General features: G+C 42.8%; 1 protein-coding gene across 9 annotated transcripts in view; it reads left to right on the forward strand.

The window, feature by feature from the left end:
- The first annotated feature begins 1,167 nt into the window (after nucleotides 1-1,167).
- Nucleotides 1,168-18,260, forward strand: part of LOC133512468 (ribosomal RNA processing protein 1 homolog A-like) — a 70,128-nt gene continuing 53,035 nt past the window's right edge. The window contains exons 1-3 of one of the 9 annotated variants that reach the window (XM_061842133.1): nucleotides 1,168-1,437; nucleotides 4,760-4,842; nucleotides 14,204-14,261. In XM_061842133.1, the coding sequence (XP_061698117.1) occupies nucleotides 1,311-1,437; nucleotides 4,760-4,842; nucleotides 14,204-14,261 (268 nt within the window). In that variant the 5' untranslated portion in view covers nucleotides 1,168-1,310. The remainder of the gene's footprint in view (nucleotides 1,438-4,759; nucleotides 4,843-14,203; nucleotides 14,262-18,260) is intronic. The other 8 variants (XM_061842132.1, XM_061842135.1, XM_061842134.1 and 5 more) reach the window with 8 other exon arrangements.

Consider the following 18,260-nt stretch of genomic DNA (forward strand, 5'->3'; position numbering starts at 1 on the left):
ATTGTGATCTGCAATGAAAGCAGGAAGCAGGCGGAGGAACAATTAGAAAGATGGAGCCACACACTGGAAAGGAGAGGAATCAAGATTGGCCGAACTATATATGTGCATGAATGTGAGGGGCGGAGGAGAAGGAGTGAAGCTCCAGGGAGAAGAGATACCGAGGGTTCATGACTTGAAATACTTGGGGTCAACAACATAGAGCAATGGAGAGTGTGGTAAAGAAGTGAAGAAACGGGTCCAAGCGAGGTGGAACAATTGGCGGAAGGTGTCTGGTTTTCTATGCGACAGAAGAGTCTCCGCTAGGATGAAAGGCAAAGTATATAAAACAGTGGTGAGGCCGGCCATGATGTACGGATTAGAGACGGTGGCCCTGAAGAAAAAATAGGAAGCAGAACTTGAGGTAGTAGAAATGAAGATGCTGAGGTTCTTGGTTGGAGTGAGGTCATTAATAATCCTCAATAAGGTCATTAGAGGGACAGCCATAGTTGGATGTTTTGGAGACAAGATTAGAGAGAGCAGACTTAGATGGTTTGGACAAGTTCAGAGGCGAGAGAGTGAGTAATATTGGTAGAAGGGTGCTGAGGATGGAGCTGCCAGGCAAAAGAGCAAGTGGAAGACCAAAGAAAAGGTTGATGGATGTTGTGAGGGAGGACATAAAGACAGTGTTAGAGAAGAAAATGCATGAGATAGGCTTAGATGGACAAAGATGGCACGCTGTGACGACCCTAACGGGACAAGCCGAAAGGAAAAGAAGAATAAGTGTCAATGTGTCTTTTAAACCTTCCTGGGCATGCTGAAAATGTTTAGATTATATTCATGTCTCTAGGGATCCAAAACATCCCAAGTATCTAAATTTATTGCATCGTTTTCCATAACAATGTGTGTATTGTTTACATGCGTTTTGCCCGGACCGGAAGTCAGAGTCTGTTGACCAATGCGGAAAAAATGTTGGATGCAGAGTGCACAGTTTAGTTTTAAAGTCTACGGCATAGTGCAATTGTTTACATTATATTCATATCTCTAAGGATCCAAAAATCCCAAGTATTGAGATTTATCTTATCGTTTTCATAACAACGTGTGTATGTTTACCATGCTTTCTGCCCTGACCAAAAGTCAGAGCCTTTTGGCCATAGTGGCATACATAATGTATGAAGAGTGCGTAGTCTAGTTTTTATCCTACGCCATTGGATCGCACAGAAGAAACGAGATTTACGGTACAGGATATGTGAAACGATTGTGACGTCATTTGTTTGCGACAGTCCGCGGAACGTAGCAGTGGACACAGAAGCTCCACGTGAATAGCTGTGAAAATGGCGGCGGTTCAAGATCTTGAGATTCAATTTGCACAAAAGTTAGCATCAAACGAAAAGTCTATCCGAACAAAAGCATTAAAAAGGTTGAAGAAATATATCCACGTCAGATCACAGAAAACGACCGGTAAGTCACCCACGTTTTGGACTCACTTCTCGTTCAAGAATAAGAGCTAATCAATACCTCAAGCAAGTATGTTACTCGAATGTTCAGATGTGTAACTCCATATATCGACGATTTATTTGGGTAGAGGAGTGATGCAGGTATGGAATGAGTTGTAGTTTGTATGAATCTCCTCATTATTAAGGTTTTTATGCTCGTCCTATCTCACCAAATCAATCAAAGTTCTTTCCCACCGCATGGCAAACTGATTCAACATTTAAAAGCTACATTTGATTAATCGGAATTTGATTAATCTTTTTAGTTTATACTTACGATTTAATACTTGGAATTTTTATTCATGATGTCATAGAAACGAAATTGTGATTCGTAAAAACTAAAGCTAGCGATAAGTGTGATAAGCTTTGAAAAAGAAATCGCACAAACAGCAACACTGGATACCTTGCAAATGTCTTTTTTTTTAAATTGACAGTTGTAATAACCATATAGCTTAGCATCTTTGTGGGTATCACATTGAATGATGTACATACAACTAGTCAAAAAGATCAGATCCAGTTTGCTTACAACAGACAGAATCAACTTAATTACATGAAGCCCAAAAAAATCCATCCATCCATTTTCTAAGCCGCTTATTCTCACGTGTGTGGCGGGAAAAATATTATTCCGACTGTTTTTTTACATGGATATTATTCATCAATTTCAATGTCTTTTTATATTACTTCCAGAGACTACATTTTGATTTCAGTCAAGATTATAATTTGGCTACTGGAGTTGATTTTTAGAAATTTAGACTTGTGAAAGTGAAACTTGCCTCATAAAATTTACGTTAATAATGGTACTGTTCTATCTTTTGACATTGAAATATAGTATCTTTTTCAAATCTAATACATTTTGTTTCGCATAGAATATACTTTTCACGTTCTTTCCAGAATGTGGAACTACAAGGACAATTTTTCAGATTCATTTTTACAAAAAGGAACATTGGTCATCAACGGCAAGAAATTGTGAAATGTTCTTAATTGGGTATAAATTGTGTGGTACAGTGTTCTCCATTATTTGCATTATTTACATTCCTTATACCCCTGCGAATAACAAAAATCTGCAAATAATGAATGCAGTATTAATATTCCTTTGAATGATGTGTACTATATTTTTGCAACCATAAGATGCACGTAAGAGTCTTAATTTTCTCCAGAATGGGCAGCATACCTTATGTGCACAATTGTTTTGACTTGTCCAATGAAGTAAACTTGAATTTCTTTCTTTCGGCTTGTCCCGCTTGGGGTCGCCACAGCGCATCATCCTTTTCTATCTAATCTTATCTTCCTCTCTAACACGAACTGCCCTCACAACATCCATCAACCTTCTCCTTAGTCTTCCTCTCGCTGAAACACCTTCTGATGGGATAATGCTCGTTCCCAGCAGACCCTCACAATACTTTGGGCCTGTCCCCTACCATCAAAGCCATCTCATCACCAGGTGGTGATCAGTGGATGGCTCTGCCCCTCTCTTCACCTGAGTGTAAAAGATGTGCAGCCACAAGTGTAATGATAAGATCACAAAGTCAGTCATCGAGTGTCCTGGTGCCAAGTGCACATATGGATACTCTTATGCTTGAACATGGTGTACGTTATGGACAATCCATGGTGAGCAGAGAAGTCCAATAATAGAAACACCACTTGGATTATAATCTGGTGTGCCGTTCCTCTCTATCACGCCCTTCCAGGTCATACAGGCATTGAAGCCCCCCCAGCAGAACAATGAATTTTTTTCTTTTGGTTTCAAAATACTAACTACTGGTCCCTGGTCATCGCCCCTCTCTCCTTTGGGGTTTGTGGGGTCCCCAGCTGATTTGGGGTTCATGGTAGGGTGTCAGCTCAGTCTCCTTTGGTCGGGCCCGCATTTTGTCTTCTGTTCTGGTCACTCTGATTTTTTTCAATTTAGTTGGGCCCACCTCCGTTTAACTGGATTTTGGTTGGTTTGGGTAGGGCGAGGGTCGACAACCCGTGGCTCTCTTTTGGGAAAATAAACATTTCATCAAAAATGCTCATTATGTATATGTAGCCAACTTAGTCATTTTGATCGTACACTAATATAGATACATACAACATATGTTGCCATCATTATAAGGCTTACTGAGGGATTTTAATTTTTTGCGGCTACAGATGTTTTTTTTTTTTTTTTTTGGTCCAATATGGCTCTTTCAACATTTTGGGTTGCCGAACCCTGGGTTTGGGAATAATTACAAAAAAATTAAAATAAGCAGAGGGTGTATTTCAAACTACCCTGTTGCACAGCAAAACTGTTTCGGAACAAAGGCCTATTGCTCCACCATTCTTCCAGGCCATACAGCTGATCAGGGCAGGTCTCATTTTTTACGCCATTACACATAACCCAAAATGTTACATTGTCATACAGAGGAGGTTTGTCGTTATCATATTTTTGGAAATCAAATGCGATTTTTCCGTTTGTAGGTGGAATTTCGTCTTTTTAAATTGCATGGATTTAAAAAAAATTGTTTTTCTGAAATATTCCGACCATAACCCATGCCAGAATCCACACTCGTTCATTTTCCGATCCAACTTTTGGAAATGAGGTGGAAAAAATACGTGCCTGTTGATTGGTCGAATGTGCAACAATGTGGAACGCATTCGACCAATGAAAACGCAATTGTATACGAGCCAGTTTATGTCGCCATTTGCGGTCACTGTGGTTAGACGGATGCGCCCGCGCGCCATCGCACTCACAAATATGCACAGTCGAGCACGAAACATGTGCGTAAAATTTGTTACGAGTAGAAATACATAGATATTGAAAGACATCGGTTATTTTGTGTAGTCTTGACCAATCCAATTGCGCACTTGTCGCACATTCTCAGCGCACATGAAAACCGATCCAGCGTAGTGAACCACAACACAGGCTGGCGTCTTTTTTCTATTCGAAAGAATTGTGATCAGTTTAATCAAACGCTCATTAAGAGCGTAAAGGAAGTTGTCACTTGCATGTTAAGGTACACAGTAAAGTTTTGATGTGGTGTGAATGTTATCTTGATGTTATACATGAATATAGGTCAGATACACTGGAGACTATTTGGTCACTTGGGACTTGACTTACCATAGGGCTTCACTTACTTTTACCTTTCCAAAACAAAATGACTGAGGATTTGCTTCAGACTTGCACATCTGACTTGGTCCCATCTCTGCTACAAAATCCCTTTTTTTTTTTAATGGATCTGAGTGACATGTGACTTCCTGAACTTGATTAAAAACAGATTCCCACGCAGTCGATTCTTCCATGATAGACTCCTGAAAGCTTATTTTCTGTCCAGATGGCTTTACGAGTGATGAACTGCTCAAGCTATGGAAAGGTCTCTTCTACTGCTTGTGGATGCAGGACAAACCACTTTTACAGGTATGTTTTTTTTTTTTTTTTTTATTTTAGGTGTGAGGTTGTCAAAACTGTTTTTGATCTCACACTTCAATTGTACTTGGGTAGTAGTGGAACCGAGAAGAGGGTGGCAGGGGCGGGGATGTGAAACCATGTAAATGTATAATCGCCTTATCACATTAAAGTGGGTACGGAAAGAAATTCAGACCCCATTTAAATCTTCACTCGTTTTCAGTATTTCACCCTTTGCTAAAAACATTTGTTCATTTTTTTTTTTTTTCACTCAATTTACACACAGTACCACATATTGGAACAGAATTGTTGAAATCTTTTCAGATTTATTAAAAAAAGAAATCACAGGCATAATTATTCTTACCATTTGCTGTGACACTCTTATTTAACTTGGGTGCTGCCCATTTCTTTTGATCATCCTGGATGGTTCAACACTTTATTTGGAGTCCAGGTGTTTGATTATACTGATCGGACTTGATTAGGACAGCCACACATCTTTATAAGACCTTACAGCTCATGGTGCATGTCTGAGCAAATGAGAAGTTTGAGGTCAAAGGAACTGCTTGAAGAAATCTGGCCAATCTGGCCAAGGTTTAAAAAAAAAATTCTGCTGTACTTCAGGTTCCCAAGAGCACTTCTTCTCCTTTCGGCTTGTCCCGTTAGGGGTCACCACAGCGTGTCATCTTTTTCCATCTTAGCCTATCTCCTGCATCTACCTCCCTCACCCCAAATGCACTCATATCTTCCCTCACAACATCCATCAACCTTCTCTTTGGTCTTCCTCTTGCTCTTTTGCCTGGCAGCTCCATCCTCAGCACCCTTCTACCAATATACTCACTGTCTCGCCTCTGGACATGTCCAAACCATTGAAGCCTGCTCTCTTGCACCTTGTCTCCAAAAAATCCAACTTTGGCTGTCCCTCTAATGAGCTCATTTCTAATCCTATCCATGCTGCTAACTCCGAGCGAAAACCTCAACATCTTCATTTTTGTCACCTCCACTTCTGCTTCCTGTTGTTTCTTCAGTGCCACAGTCTCTAATCCGTGCATCATGGCCAGCCTCACCATTGTTTTATAGTTTGTCCTTCATCCTTGCGGAGACTCTTCTGTCACAAAACACACCAGACACCTTCCGCCATCTGTTTCACCCAGCTTGGACCAGTTTCTTCACGTCCTTACCACACTCACCATTGCTCTGGATTGTTGACCCTAAATATTTGAAGTCATCCACCCTTGCTATCGCTTCTCCCTAGAGCCTCACTCTTCCCCCTCCACCCCTCTCATTCACGCACATATATCCTGTTTTACTGAGGCCAATCTTCATTCCTCTCCTTTCCAGTGCGTGTCTCCATCTTTCTAACTATTCCTCCACCTGCTCCATTGTTTCACTGCACATCACAATATCTGCGAACATCATGGTCCAAGGCGATTCTAGTCTAACCTCATCTGTCAGCCTATCCATTCCCACTGCAAAGAGGAAGGGGCTCAGAGCTGATCCCTGATGCAGTCCCGCCTCCACCTTAAATTCTTCTGTCACACCTCACTATTGTTCTGCTGCTGTCATATATGGTCTGTACTATTCTAACATATTTCTCCGCCACACCAGTATTACACATGGACACACAGTTCCTCTCTTGCTAGTCTGTCATAGGCTTTTTCAGATCCACAAAGACACAATGTTGCTCTTTCTGATCTTCTCTGTACTTTTCCACTTGCATCCTCAAGGCGAATAATGCATCTGTGGTACTCTTTCTAGACATGAAACAATACTGTTGCTCGCAGATGCTTACTTCTGTCCTGAGTCTGGCCTCCACTACACTTTCCCATAACTTTGTGCTGCTCATCAACTTTATTCCTCTATAATTCCCAAAGCTCTGAACATCGCCTTTGTTCTTAAAAATGGGAACTAGTACACGCCTCCATTCTTCAAGCATCTTTTCACCAGATAGTATTCTGTTGAATAAAATGGTCAAAACTCCACAGCCATCTCTCCAAATTGCTTCCATACCTCCACTGGTATGTCATCAGGACCAACAGTCTTTCCATTTTTCATCCTTTGTCATGCCTTTCTAACTTTCCCCTTACTAATCATTGCCACTTCGTGGTCCTTCACACTTGCCTCTTCTACTCTTCCTTCTCTCTCATTTTCTTCATTCATCAACTTCTCGAAGTATTATTTCCATCTATTTAGCCCACTACTGGCACCAGTCAACACATTTCCATCTCTATCCTTAATCACCCTTACCTGCTGCACATCCTTCCCATCTCTTATCCCTCTGTCTGGCCAACGTGTAGAGATCCTTTTCTCCTTCTTTCGTATCCAACCTGGAGTACATGTCGTCATATGCCTCCTGTTTCGCCTTTGGCACCTCTACCTTTGCCCTGTCTTACATCTCAATGTACTCCTTTCGCCTCTCCTCAGTCCCCTCTGTGTCCCACTTCTTCTTCGCTAATCTCTTTACTTGTACAACTTCCTGCATTCTGGGGTTCCATCAACAAGTCTCCTTCTCCCCTTTCCTATCAGAAGACACACCAAGTACTCTCCTGCCTGTCTCTCTGATCACCTTGGCTGTCGTCGTCCAGTCTTCCGGGAGCTTTTGCTGTCCACCGAGAGCCTGTCTCACCTCTTTCCGAAAGGCAGCACAACATTCTTCCTTTCTCAGCTACCACCACATGGTCCTCTGTTCTACCCTTGTCCTCTTAATCTCCCTACCCACCACCAGAGTCATCCTACACACCACCATCCTATGCTGTCGAGCTACACTCTGCCCTACGACTACCTTACAGTCAGTAAAAAGTAAAGTTCCTTTCCTGGGTGCCGTACTTACCCATTACTTCTTCATCGCCCCTGTTTCCTTCACCAACATGTCCATTTCAAGCTGCACCAATCACAACTCTCTCTCTCTCTCTCTCTCTCTCTCTGTGATGCTCAGAACTACTTCATCTATTTCCTTCCAGAATAGGGGCTAACCACATTATACATAACTCCCTGAATTTCAAATTTTAGTCTCATCATTTGATCTGATACTCTTTCGCCTCCAAGACATTCTTTGCCAGCTCTTCCTTTAAAATAATTCCTTCTCCTTTTATCTACTCTGTGGTAGAATAATTTAAACCCTGCTCCTAATCTTCTAGCCATACTACCTTTCCACCTGCTCTCTTAGATGCACAATGTATCAACCTTTCTCCTAATCATCATGTCAACCAACTCCTGAACCTTTCTTGTCATAGTCTCAACATTCAAAGTCCCTATACTCAGTTGAAGGCTCTGTGGATTCCTCTTCTTCTGACGACGAAGAATCCGATTTCCTCCTCTTCTTTGTCTTCGACCCACAGTGGTTTAATTTCCACCGATGCCCTGCATGTTAGTGGTGCCGGGGGTGGGCCTTGTTAATCCAGGCCACGACGACTTGTTGAGAGAAGTAAAGAAGAACCAAAACATCACATTGGCTCAGGTCCAGATATGCAGTCAGAAAACTGGGGAATCATAGTCAATCAACCCTGCAACCCCACCACTAGTTGGGGCTTTAAAGCTGAGGGGGCTGACGGAAGCCCATCGTGAGTGCAAAACACATGTAAGCCTCATGAAGTTTGCTGTAAAACACCTGAAGGACCTCAATATTCTCTGGTCTGATGAGACCAAAAGAAAACATTTTGGCCTTAATTCTCAGTGTTAGGTGGGGAGAAAACAAGGTACTGCTCATCACCTGACCAATAGAGGCCCAACAGTGAAGCATGGTGGTGGCAGTATCATGCTCTGGGTGTATATTTCAGCTGCAGGGACAAGATGACTGGTTGAAGATGAAGGAAAGGAAGAGCATGGCTTCAGAACAACTCCGTTCTTGAATGGCCCAGCCAGAGCCCTGACTAAAACCCAATTGAGCACCTCTGAGAGATCTGCTCATGGCTGTCCACCAACGTTCACTCTCCAACCTGGCAGAACTGGAGAGGCTCTGGAAGGAGGAACGGCAGAGGATCCTCATATCTAGGTGTGAAAAACTGGACATCATTCAAACATCATTCCCCAATAGACTTCTGGCTGTATTAGCTCAAAAAGGTGTTTCTGCTCAGGCCAAAAAAAAAAAAAAAAAAATTGTGGTTCCGATTTCCTACATTTCAGAACCAGGCTTGGTAGGTATTTTGTTTTTGTTTTTTCAAAACATTTTTATATTGTCCAACTGTAACATGACATCGAACATGCACCGAAACATAAGCCTTTATTTTAGGAAGGTTTATTGCCAGGAAGAGGTCATACATGGGAAGGCAGTCCAACAGGGCGACGGTACAAAAATCACAAGGCCAAAGGCTTGTTCCAAAAAACATGAAAACATAAATGTAAAAAATCAGGCATGGCAGAACATTAAAATGTAACTTGACTTGATATGGCTCACTAAAACAATGACATGGGATGAGGCAGTGATGCTAGTTGATGCTCGTGAACAAGCATGCATATACACACAATGATCTGGCAACAAGTGGCATGAAAAACATGGGTTAAATACACAACGTAATTGGGGGACAACAAGGTGCAGGAGCACGCACCTGGAAATGGAATGGCCACGCCCCGCCCCGCCGGCTGCTTTCAAACACCCGACTTAACTCTGTGCTTCTGCAGCAGCGTGCACTACAAATTTGCGAGCCAAAATGGTGGACGAGGGAGGGGCTGTATATAAGTAAATAAGTATTTGAACGCCTTGCGATTTTGCAAGTTATCCCATTTTGCAAGTGTTTTGAAATTATGGTGGGGTCTAAAAATTTCATCTTGGTTGTATGTTGACTGAGAGACATTAAAAAAAAATCTGAAAATTGCAATGTATGATTTAATTTGTAAGTTACTCCTGCAAATAAGTATTAGAACACCTTCCAATCAGCAAAAAATATGCCCCCCAAAGACCTGTTAGTACACCTTAATAAAGTCAACCTACACTCCAGTTTTTCTAAATTGGAAGACCCCTTTCCACCCCGCACAATCAGAGACTCCTACTACAAACATGGCTAAGACTAAAGAGCTTTCCAAATATACAAGACACAAAATTTTACACTCTTACAACGCTGGAAAGGTTTACGGAGAAATTGCCAAGCGAATGCGGCCGTGGAGAAACACGCGGCTGACACGTTTATTACGTGATGGAAAAATGTAAGGGTTGGTGGTAATTTTTAGTGTCTGTCAGGAAATTGGAACCACAACCACTTATTTTAATTTTTTACCTTTATTAGAAAATGGAAGAAGCTAAACATGACTGTTAATCTCTGTTAGACTGGGGCGCCAAGCATGATCTCAATTTATGGCAATCAGTGATCTTAAAGTTGTGGATGCACCTCAGAACAACATGGGAGGAGCTGGTTTATGATGTGACGAGAGCTGGTACCACTTTTTACGGGGTTACAGTGGGTAATGCACAAAGATGTCAAGGTTTAAAATCATTCATGACACAAGTTTCCCCTGCTTGAATCAGCACACATCCGGGCCAGTCTTAAGTGTGCCCATGACCATTTACATGATCCAGAGGAGTCAGATGAGCCCAAAATAGAAGTTTTTGGGTTTTAATTCCAATCGCTGTGGGAAGAATAAGGGCAACAATCCCAAAACAAAACCAAAAAAAACCCCACCATTCCCTACTGTGAAGCATAGGGGTGGAAATATCATGCTTTGGTGTGTTTTTCTAAATATGGGACAGGACGTCCGCATTGTATTAAGGAGAAGATAACCGCGGTCATGTATTGCGAGTTTAAGGGGAACACCGTCCTTCCTCCCTCAATGCAGCCATATGGGAGCACAAGCCAGTGCAACATGAAGGCCGGTCCCAAACCTGGATAAATGCAGAGGGTTGCGCCAGGAAGGGAATTCGGTGTAAAACTGTGCCAAACAAATATAAGGGTTCATCTAAAGAAAACCATACTGGATCGGTCGTGGCCTTGGTAAACAATGCCCAGCACCGCTAACCTGCAGGGCATTGGTGAAAATTCAGCGACTGTGGGTCTGAAGACAAAGAAGAGGAGGAAAGCGGATTCGTTGGTAGAATAAGAAGAGGGATGCACAGAGCCTACAACTAAGTGTAGGGACTGAATGTTGGGAACATGACAGGAAAAGCTCAGGAGTTGGTTGACATGATGATTAGGAGAAAGGTTTATGTTGTGCATCCAAGAGAGCAGGTGCAAAGGTAGCAAGGCGAGAAGTTTAGGAGCAGGGGTTAAATTATTAATTATTTTAAAGAAGAACTGGCTAAGTATGTCTTGGAGATGAAGAGTATCAGATCGAGTGGTTCAGGTGAAATTTGAAATAGAGAGTTATGTATAATGTGATTAGTGGCTGTGCCCCACAGGTAGGATGTGACCTGGAGTTGAAAGAGAAATTCTGGAAGGAACCTAGATGGAGTCGTTCTGAGCATCCCAGACAGAGAGTTGGGATTGATGCAGATTGTAATGGACATGTTGGTGAAGGAAACAGGGGTGATTAAGAAGTGATGGGTAAGAACGCCATCCAGGAAAGGAACTTTGAGGGACAGATGGTGGTTGACTTTGCAAAAAAGGATGGAAATGGCAGTAGTGAACACCTTTTTCCAGAAAAGGTAGAAACATAGTGATGTACAAGAGCGGAGGTGGAGGCACCCAGGCGGATTTTATTTTTTGCAGATTATGTAATCTGAGAGAGATTACTGACTGTAAAGTAGTGGTAGGGGAGAGTGTAGCTCGACAGCATAGGATGGTGCTGTGTTGGATGACTCTGGTGGTGGGTAGGAAGATTAAGAAGACAGGTAGAGCAGAGAACTATGTGGTGGTAGCTGACAAAGGAAGAATGTTGTGCGGCGTTTTGGAAAGTGGTGAGACGGGCTCTCGATGGACAGGAGGAGCTCCCAGAAGACTACTACAGCCAAGGTGATCAGAGAGACAGGCAGGAGAGAACTTGGTGTATCTTCTGGTAGGAAAGGAAAGAAGGAGATTTGGTGGCGCAACCCCAAAATACAGGAAGTCACACAAGAAAAGAGATTATCGAAGAAGTGGAACATTGAGCGGAACAAGGAGAGATGAAAGGGATACACTGTGATGCAACGTAAGGTAAAGGTAGAGGTGGCGAACACTAAACAAGGCAAATGACGACATGTACACCAGGTTGGACATGAAAAAGGAGAAAAGGATCACTACAGCTTGGCCAGACAACGGGATAGCGATGGGAAGGATGTGCAGCAGGTAAGGGTGATTACGGATGAAGATGAAAATGTGTTGACTGATGCCAGTAATGTGTGCTAAGCAGATAGAAAGAATACTTTGAGAAGTTGATGAATGAAGGAAGTGTAGAAGAGGCAAGTGTCCAGGACCAGGTAGTGGCAATGATTAGTAAGGGGTAAGTCAGAAGGGAGTCTAGTGTTCTGAATATAGTTTCTCAGTCCTGATAGAAGCTCAGCCAACAAACTTGGTGAACTTCTCTGCATTTTAGAGTTGCCTCATCTAACTTCTACTAAGTTGTTTTGCCTCTTGGGAGATGTGTTGAAGTAATAGTACACAGACTCTTGAACACCTTGGTAATATTCCATTGCTGTAAAAAAATACAAATAGTGATCAAATGAAACAGAAGATACAATTACACAGGTTAAAATATTTATTTCTATCAAGATCAATCATCATCTTTATTGAAAGACTGATTGCTTCATTGCCAATCTAGTTTTAACTTGATATACTTTTTTATTAGTTATTTTGGATTCTCACCCATTTATGAAAACAAAATTATAGCTGATAGTGTGAGGCAAACTGCGAGAAAATCACTTCCTGATTGGTTAATATTTGAAACAGGATAACCCTAAAAAAAAAATGCAGACTGCCAATTTTATTTGCTTTTGAATATTTACGGTCAGTCGGGTTACGGGAAACCTAAATATTTTTATGGATGGCCAAGCAGACTGCATGCACAAATCATGACACACCTCACTTCTGGCGCAGGATTTCCGAGTTCTTGGACAACCAAACATGGCGGTTATCAACTTTCCCGTCACTCGGGCAGTCTGTTTTGTCAGATTGTTTTAACCTCTCTGTTAAATGCGATATGTCAAAGCTATAATTTATCGCCTAAGTCAATTTTTTTTATGCGTCTTTGTGAATTTTAATGTGCGACTACAGTAGATTTGCGCCCTGGGATTATCCCTGCAAAACAACAGAATACAAGCGAGCCAGAAGACAAGAATGGAGGAAAAGTGTGCTGGTTCCCATTTTTAAGAACAAAGGCGATTTGCAGAGCTGTGGGAACTATAGAGGAATAAAGTTGATGAGCCACACGAAGTTATGGGAAAGAGGAGTGGAGGCTTGGCTCAGGACAAAAGTAAGTATCTGCAAGCAACAGTATGGTTTCATGCCTTGGTAGAAAGGTCCTGAGAATGGTGCTGCCAGGCAAAAGAGCGAGAGGAAGACCAAAGAGAAGGTTGATGGCTGTTGTGAGGGAAGACATGAGGGCAGTTGGTGTTAGACAGGAAGATGCAGGAAATAGGCTTAGATGGAAAAAGATGACACGCTGTGGTGACCCCTTATGGGACAAGCTGAAAGGAAAAGAAGAATGTCCTTCCTCCCCCAGTGAGAGGATTGAAGATGGGTTGTGCCTGTGTCTTCCAACATGACAATGACTCGAAGCACACAGCCACCAGAGCCAAGGAGTGGCTCCGTAAGAAGCATATCATGGTTCTGGAGTGCCCTTGCCAGTCTCAAGACCGAAACCTCATTATAAAATCTTTGGAGGGAGCTGAAATTTCAGGTTTCTCAGCTGCAGCCCAGAAAACCCTTTTCTAGAGATCTGTGTAGAGGAATGAGCCAAAATCTCTGCTGCAGTGCCTGCATACCTGGTGAAAAACTTCAAGAAACGTTGATTGGCTACTGTACCAAATAATTTTCATTTTCACAGGTCTTCACATACTTAAATTTGCAGCAGTAACATACAAATATAATAAAAAAAAAAATCATACGTTGTGATTATCAGATTTTTTAAGATAGTTTCTCAATGTCAACATGCACCGAAGATGTAAATTTTAGATCACTCCATGATTTCAAAGAGGGCGAACTTGCAATATTGAGAGAGAGAGACAGAGAGAGAGAGAGACAGAGAGACAGAGACACCAACCAACCTGGACCGATCAAGGCACAAATGGAGAATGACCTGAAGCATATTGCCAAAATTTATATAAACTGGCATGAGGATGACAGTGAATATCTTTGTGGCCATCCCAAAGCCCTAATCTGAATCCTATGCAAACTTTTCCCAACTTGCAGGTCTGAATTCATGTTATACCATTTGTTAAATGGTAAATCCATTTTATCCTCTTACATTCTCTTTGTGTGTGCAATATGGACCAAGGTTCAAATTGTTTTAACGTGAATGACGGATCTGTTCACAGGAGGATCTCTCTGACTCTATTTCTACACTGATTCACAGCTTTCATGATATTAATGGACGTAAGTTCAATCACATTTGAGTAGGGTTGCACAAAAACCATCAGACCGATCACTATCGGCCATTTTGGGGGAAATGAAATCACAGTAATTGGTCTAATGAAAAGAGCCATGTCATTGTTTGCTCGTCGCTAGCGCCTGCTGTTTGTGTGACCCTTGGTCAGTTATGGATATAACCATCACAATTTTGAGCCTACTTCACCAGAAATCAATATCCTCATTAAATTACCAGATTGCAAAATTTACAAGGCTCCACCGACTTAGTTGACATGAATGTCATTTGGAGAACTCTCAGCAAGACCAAGCGGAAGGGTCAAGCTGAAAGGGGTTCGCAGGGGCCATTTGACTGCAAGCCGAAGCATGGTTCTCACAGTGGGCAAACATCTTAGTTAAGGGGTGTCAAACTCAAAATTCACAGTGGGACAACATTTTCAATTGAACAAAGCTGCGGGGCAAGGTTGAACAAATTAACCTTTTAATATGGAACCAAACAAGTGTGTAATACTTTTAATATCGGCGGGCCAGCTCTAATATTAATTTGAAATTACCCCGCGGGCCAGAGTTTGACACCTATCTCTTAGTTAAACGGGTAACCCGTGCAGAATACCACGCTTCCACGTCTTCCTTTGGAATGTTCACTGATTGGGTCGTCAATTAGATCTGAAAATGTAATCTATCTCAGCACCCAATGGCCTTCCCACATTTTATGGAACTTAGTCGGTAACAACTAAAGATGCACATTTGCTGGGTAGCTCAGGAGTACTACATCTTTGTCCCCAGGACTCTTCAGCCTGCCATAAATTCATATCCAGTGGAACTTCGGATTTCGAACATAACTTGGTTATCAAGTGTTTAAAGTCAGATTTGTTCAACCGCCAAATATTTTTTTCCATAGGAAGTAATGTCCATCCATCCTCTACCACTTTTGCGGGTTAGGGTCACGGGGACAGTAGTTTTAGCAGGGATGTCCAGAATTCCCTTCAGCAAGCCCACTATGTCCAGCTCTTTGGGTGGGACCCCGAGGCATTCCCAGGGTATCCGAACGATGTAAGTTTCCAGCATGTTCTGGGTCATCGCTGGAGCCTCTTTTATGTGGGACGTGCTCAGAACACCTCACTGGGAAGGCGTCTGGGAGGCATTTGAACCAGATGTCCTAGCCATCTTATCGAGCTCCTCTCAATGCAGACGAGTAGCAGCCCGAGTCTGAGCCCAACCCGGATGACAGAGCTTCTCACCTGATCGCTCAGGAAGACCCCTGAGGAAACTTACTTTTGCTGCTTGTGTCTGGGATCTTGCTATTTCGGTTATTACCCACAGCTCGTAACCACAGGTGGGGGTAGGAATATAGTTCGACTGGTAAATTGAGCGCTTGGCCTTTGGACTTAGCTCCCTCTTTACCACAACGGACCAATACAAAGTCCGCATGACTGCATACTCTTTACTGATTTGCCTGCCGATCTCCCCCTCCATTCTTCCTTCACTTTTATCAAGATCCCAAGATACTTGAACTCCTCCACTCGGGGCAGGATCTCATCGCAGACCAGGAGAGGGCATGCCATCCTCAGGGTTCATATGTGGCCCTAAAAGTCCCTCAAAACCCCTACATTTCTGAGGGTCCATTTAGGGGCCCCTAAAAGTCCTTAAAACTTACTGAAAACCGGTCAAGCCCTTTAAAAAAAAGCCTTAAATAAAAAAAAAAAATCAAAGGGAGGACCTCTACCGCCAAAATTATCCTTAAAAAACTTTAATCTTTTATTTTAAAAAAATAGAGATCTGTCTGGCCTCCAAAAAATCCGAAAATCACAACGGAAGTCACTCTGTGTTCACAACTAGTCGGCATCTTGTCGTTGATATTCCATAGTTTGTTTTTGTGAGTAGGCATTTCGTTTCGTCTTCGTAGCGTAGTTCTTTGATCGATTCAATAAGAATACTTGTATCGTGGGGAAGTGCATTTTTCAGGATGCTTGGGTTGAAAGTAAAGAGTTTGGGAGCTGGGTTCGTCGAGATCCAAAAAATCGGCAGATGTTCTACTGTCATCTGTGCAAACAGTTCCAAGCTTGGAAAGATGGGCGTCAAAGCACTGGAGTCGCACCAGAAAAACAGGAGATGGGCTGATTTGGCGAAGACTGTCTTATCTTCTGTTAGTATTAATCTGTTTCTATCAAAATATGAAGATAGTGAAGCATCAACTTCAGGCAGTAGTAGGGATCAACCAAGCACCAGTACTGGCAGTGAATGTGCACCTACAGTTGTCCAGTCATCGACTTCAACCAGCCAGAAGTCAGCCTCTATGAACATAGTTCAATACATGAAAACGGCAGTTCCAGGAGCTATGGGCCGTCATAAAGCAGCTGCTGTTCCTATGGACAGACATCTGTGGAAAGAGGCTTCTCAATAAACAAGGTGGTCACCGAGGACAACCTAAGCAAGGAGTCACTGATTGCTCGGAGGCAAATAGTGGAGGTGGTCTAGCAATATGGAGGGCCTGACATGGTGCCTATCACAAAGGAGATGTTAGTCGCTGCGTCTTCTGCCAGAAGTAGTTACGTCCAGCATCTAGAGGAAGAAAAGAAGGATGCATCAAAACAGGCAGAGAAGAGGAAGGCAGCTAAGGTAGGGAGAGCCAAAAAAGCTAGAATAGAGACTGACATATCTACACTTATTGAGGAGGCTGACAGGCTGTGTGAGGAGGCTGAAGAAAACAGCAATCATAGGTTTATCACCAAGGCCAATGCACTCAGAGGCAGAGCAAAGGACAAACGAGCCACCTTGGCACCTCTGCAGCAACAAATAGAGGAGGCACTGGGTAGGCTCAAGGAGCTAGAGTAGGGGTGCTGAGACAGACATCAGTAGAAGACATTTGTATATATGTGTATATAGCTGCAATTGTAGTTAGAATCTGTTTTCCGTAGACTATGTGAAGTAATTATGTGAAGACATTGAGAATGGTCATATCAATGAGAACTACCACAAGGGGCGACAGGTGATCACTGTGACAGGTACTGAGGTACTGTAACCTTTGATGAACCAATAATGGTTAATGGCACCATTGGGTGAGTCTTTTTCCCTATTCTTGATTTGCCACGATGGCCCTAGATTTTTCGTGTTTGCCCCTAAGAATGCCCCTAAAAAGCCCTTAAATTTTTTTGGTCAGAGTGAGGGTGAACCCTGACCCTGTTCTGACTGAGGACCATGGTCTCAGATTTGGAGGTACTGATTCTCGTCCGAACCACTTCACACTCAGCTGTGACCCGCTCCAGTGAAAGTTGGAGATCACGGCTTTTCCACCGAGAAGCTTTTTAACCACCTCGTTGACCTCAACCCCAGAGATAGTAGAGCCCACCTCAGAGAACCCAGACACTACTTCCTCATGGGAGGGCGTGTCAGTGGAATTGAGGAGGTCTTCAAAGTATGTTACACAGCGACTCACTATCTCCCAAGTCGAGGTTAACAGCACCCAACCCTCACTATACACAGTGTTGTCTATTCTCCCTCGTGAGACACTAGACTGAACCAGAATTTCCTCTAAGCCATCTTGAAGTCATTCTCCATTGCCTCACCGAACTCTTCTAACGCCTGAGTTTTGGGCTCACCGACCACCAAAGCTGCATTCTGCTTGTCCAACCTGTAGCTGCTTTAGGAGTCCCATAGGCCAAAAAGGCCCGATAGGACTCCTCCTTAAGCTTGAAGCCATCCCTCACTGTTGGTGTCCACAGCTTCGGTCAACCGCCTCATCAATGAAAACGCAACATGTTTTCCAGTTGGACTCAATGTTCCCCGCTGCCCCCGTAACATGAGCAAAATTCTATCAGAGGTGGGAGTTGAAACTCCTTCTGACGACACCATTGGAGCCAACTCACCATGACGTGGTGATCAGTTGACTGCGCTATTCCTCTCTTCGCCAGAGTGGCCACAAAGTCGATCATTGAAGGGACACCCTTATACCAAAACATTTTTTTCATTATTGATTACCTGTGATGAGCACCTAAATTGAGATACAAA

The sequence above is a fragment of the Syngnathoides biaculeatus genome, chromosome 14 (genome assembly GCF_019802595.1).
Source record: "Syngnathoides biaculeatus isolate LvHL_M chromosome 14, ASM1980259v1, whole genome shotgun sequence".
Lineage (NCBI taxonomy): Eukaryota > Metazoa > Chordata > Actinopteri > Syngnathiformes > Syngnathidae > Syngnathoides > Syngnathoides biaculeatus.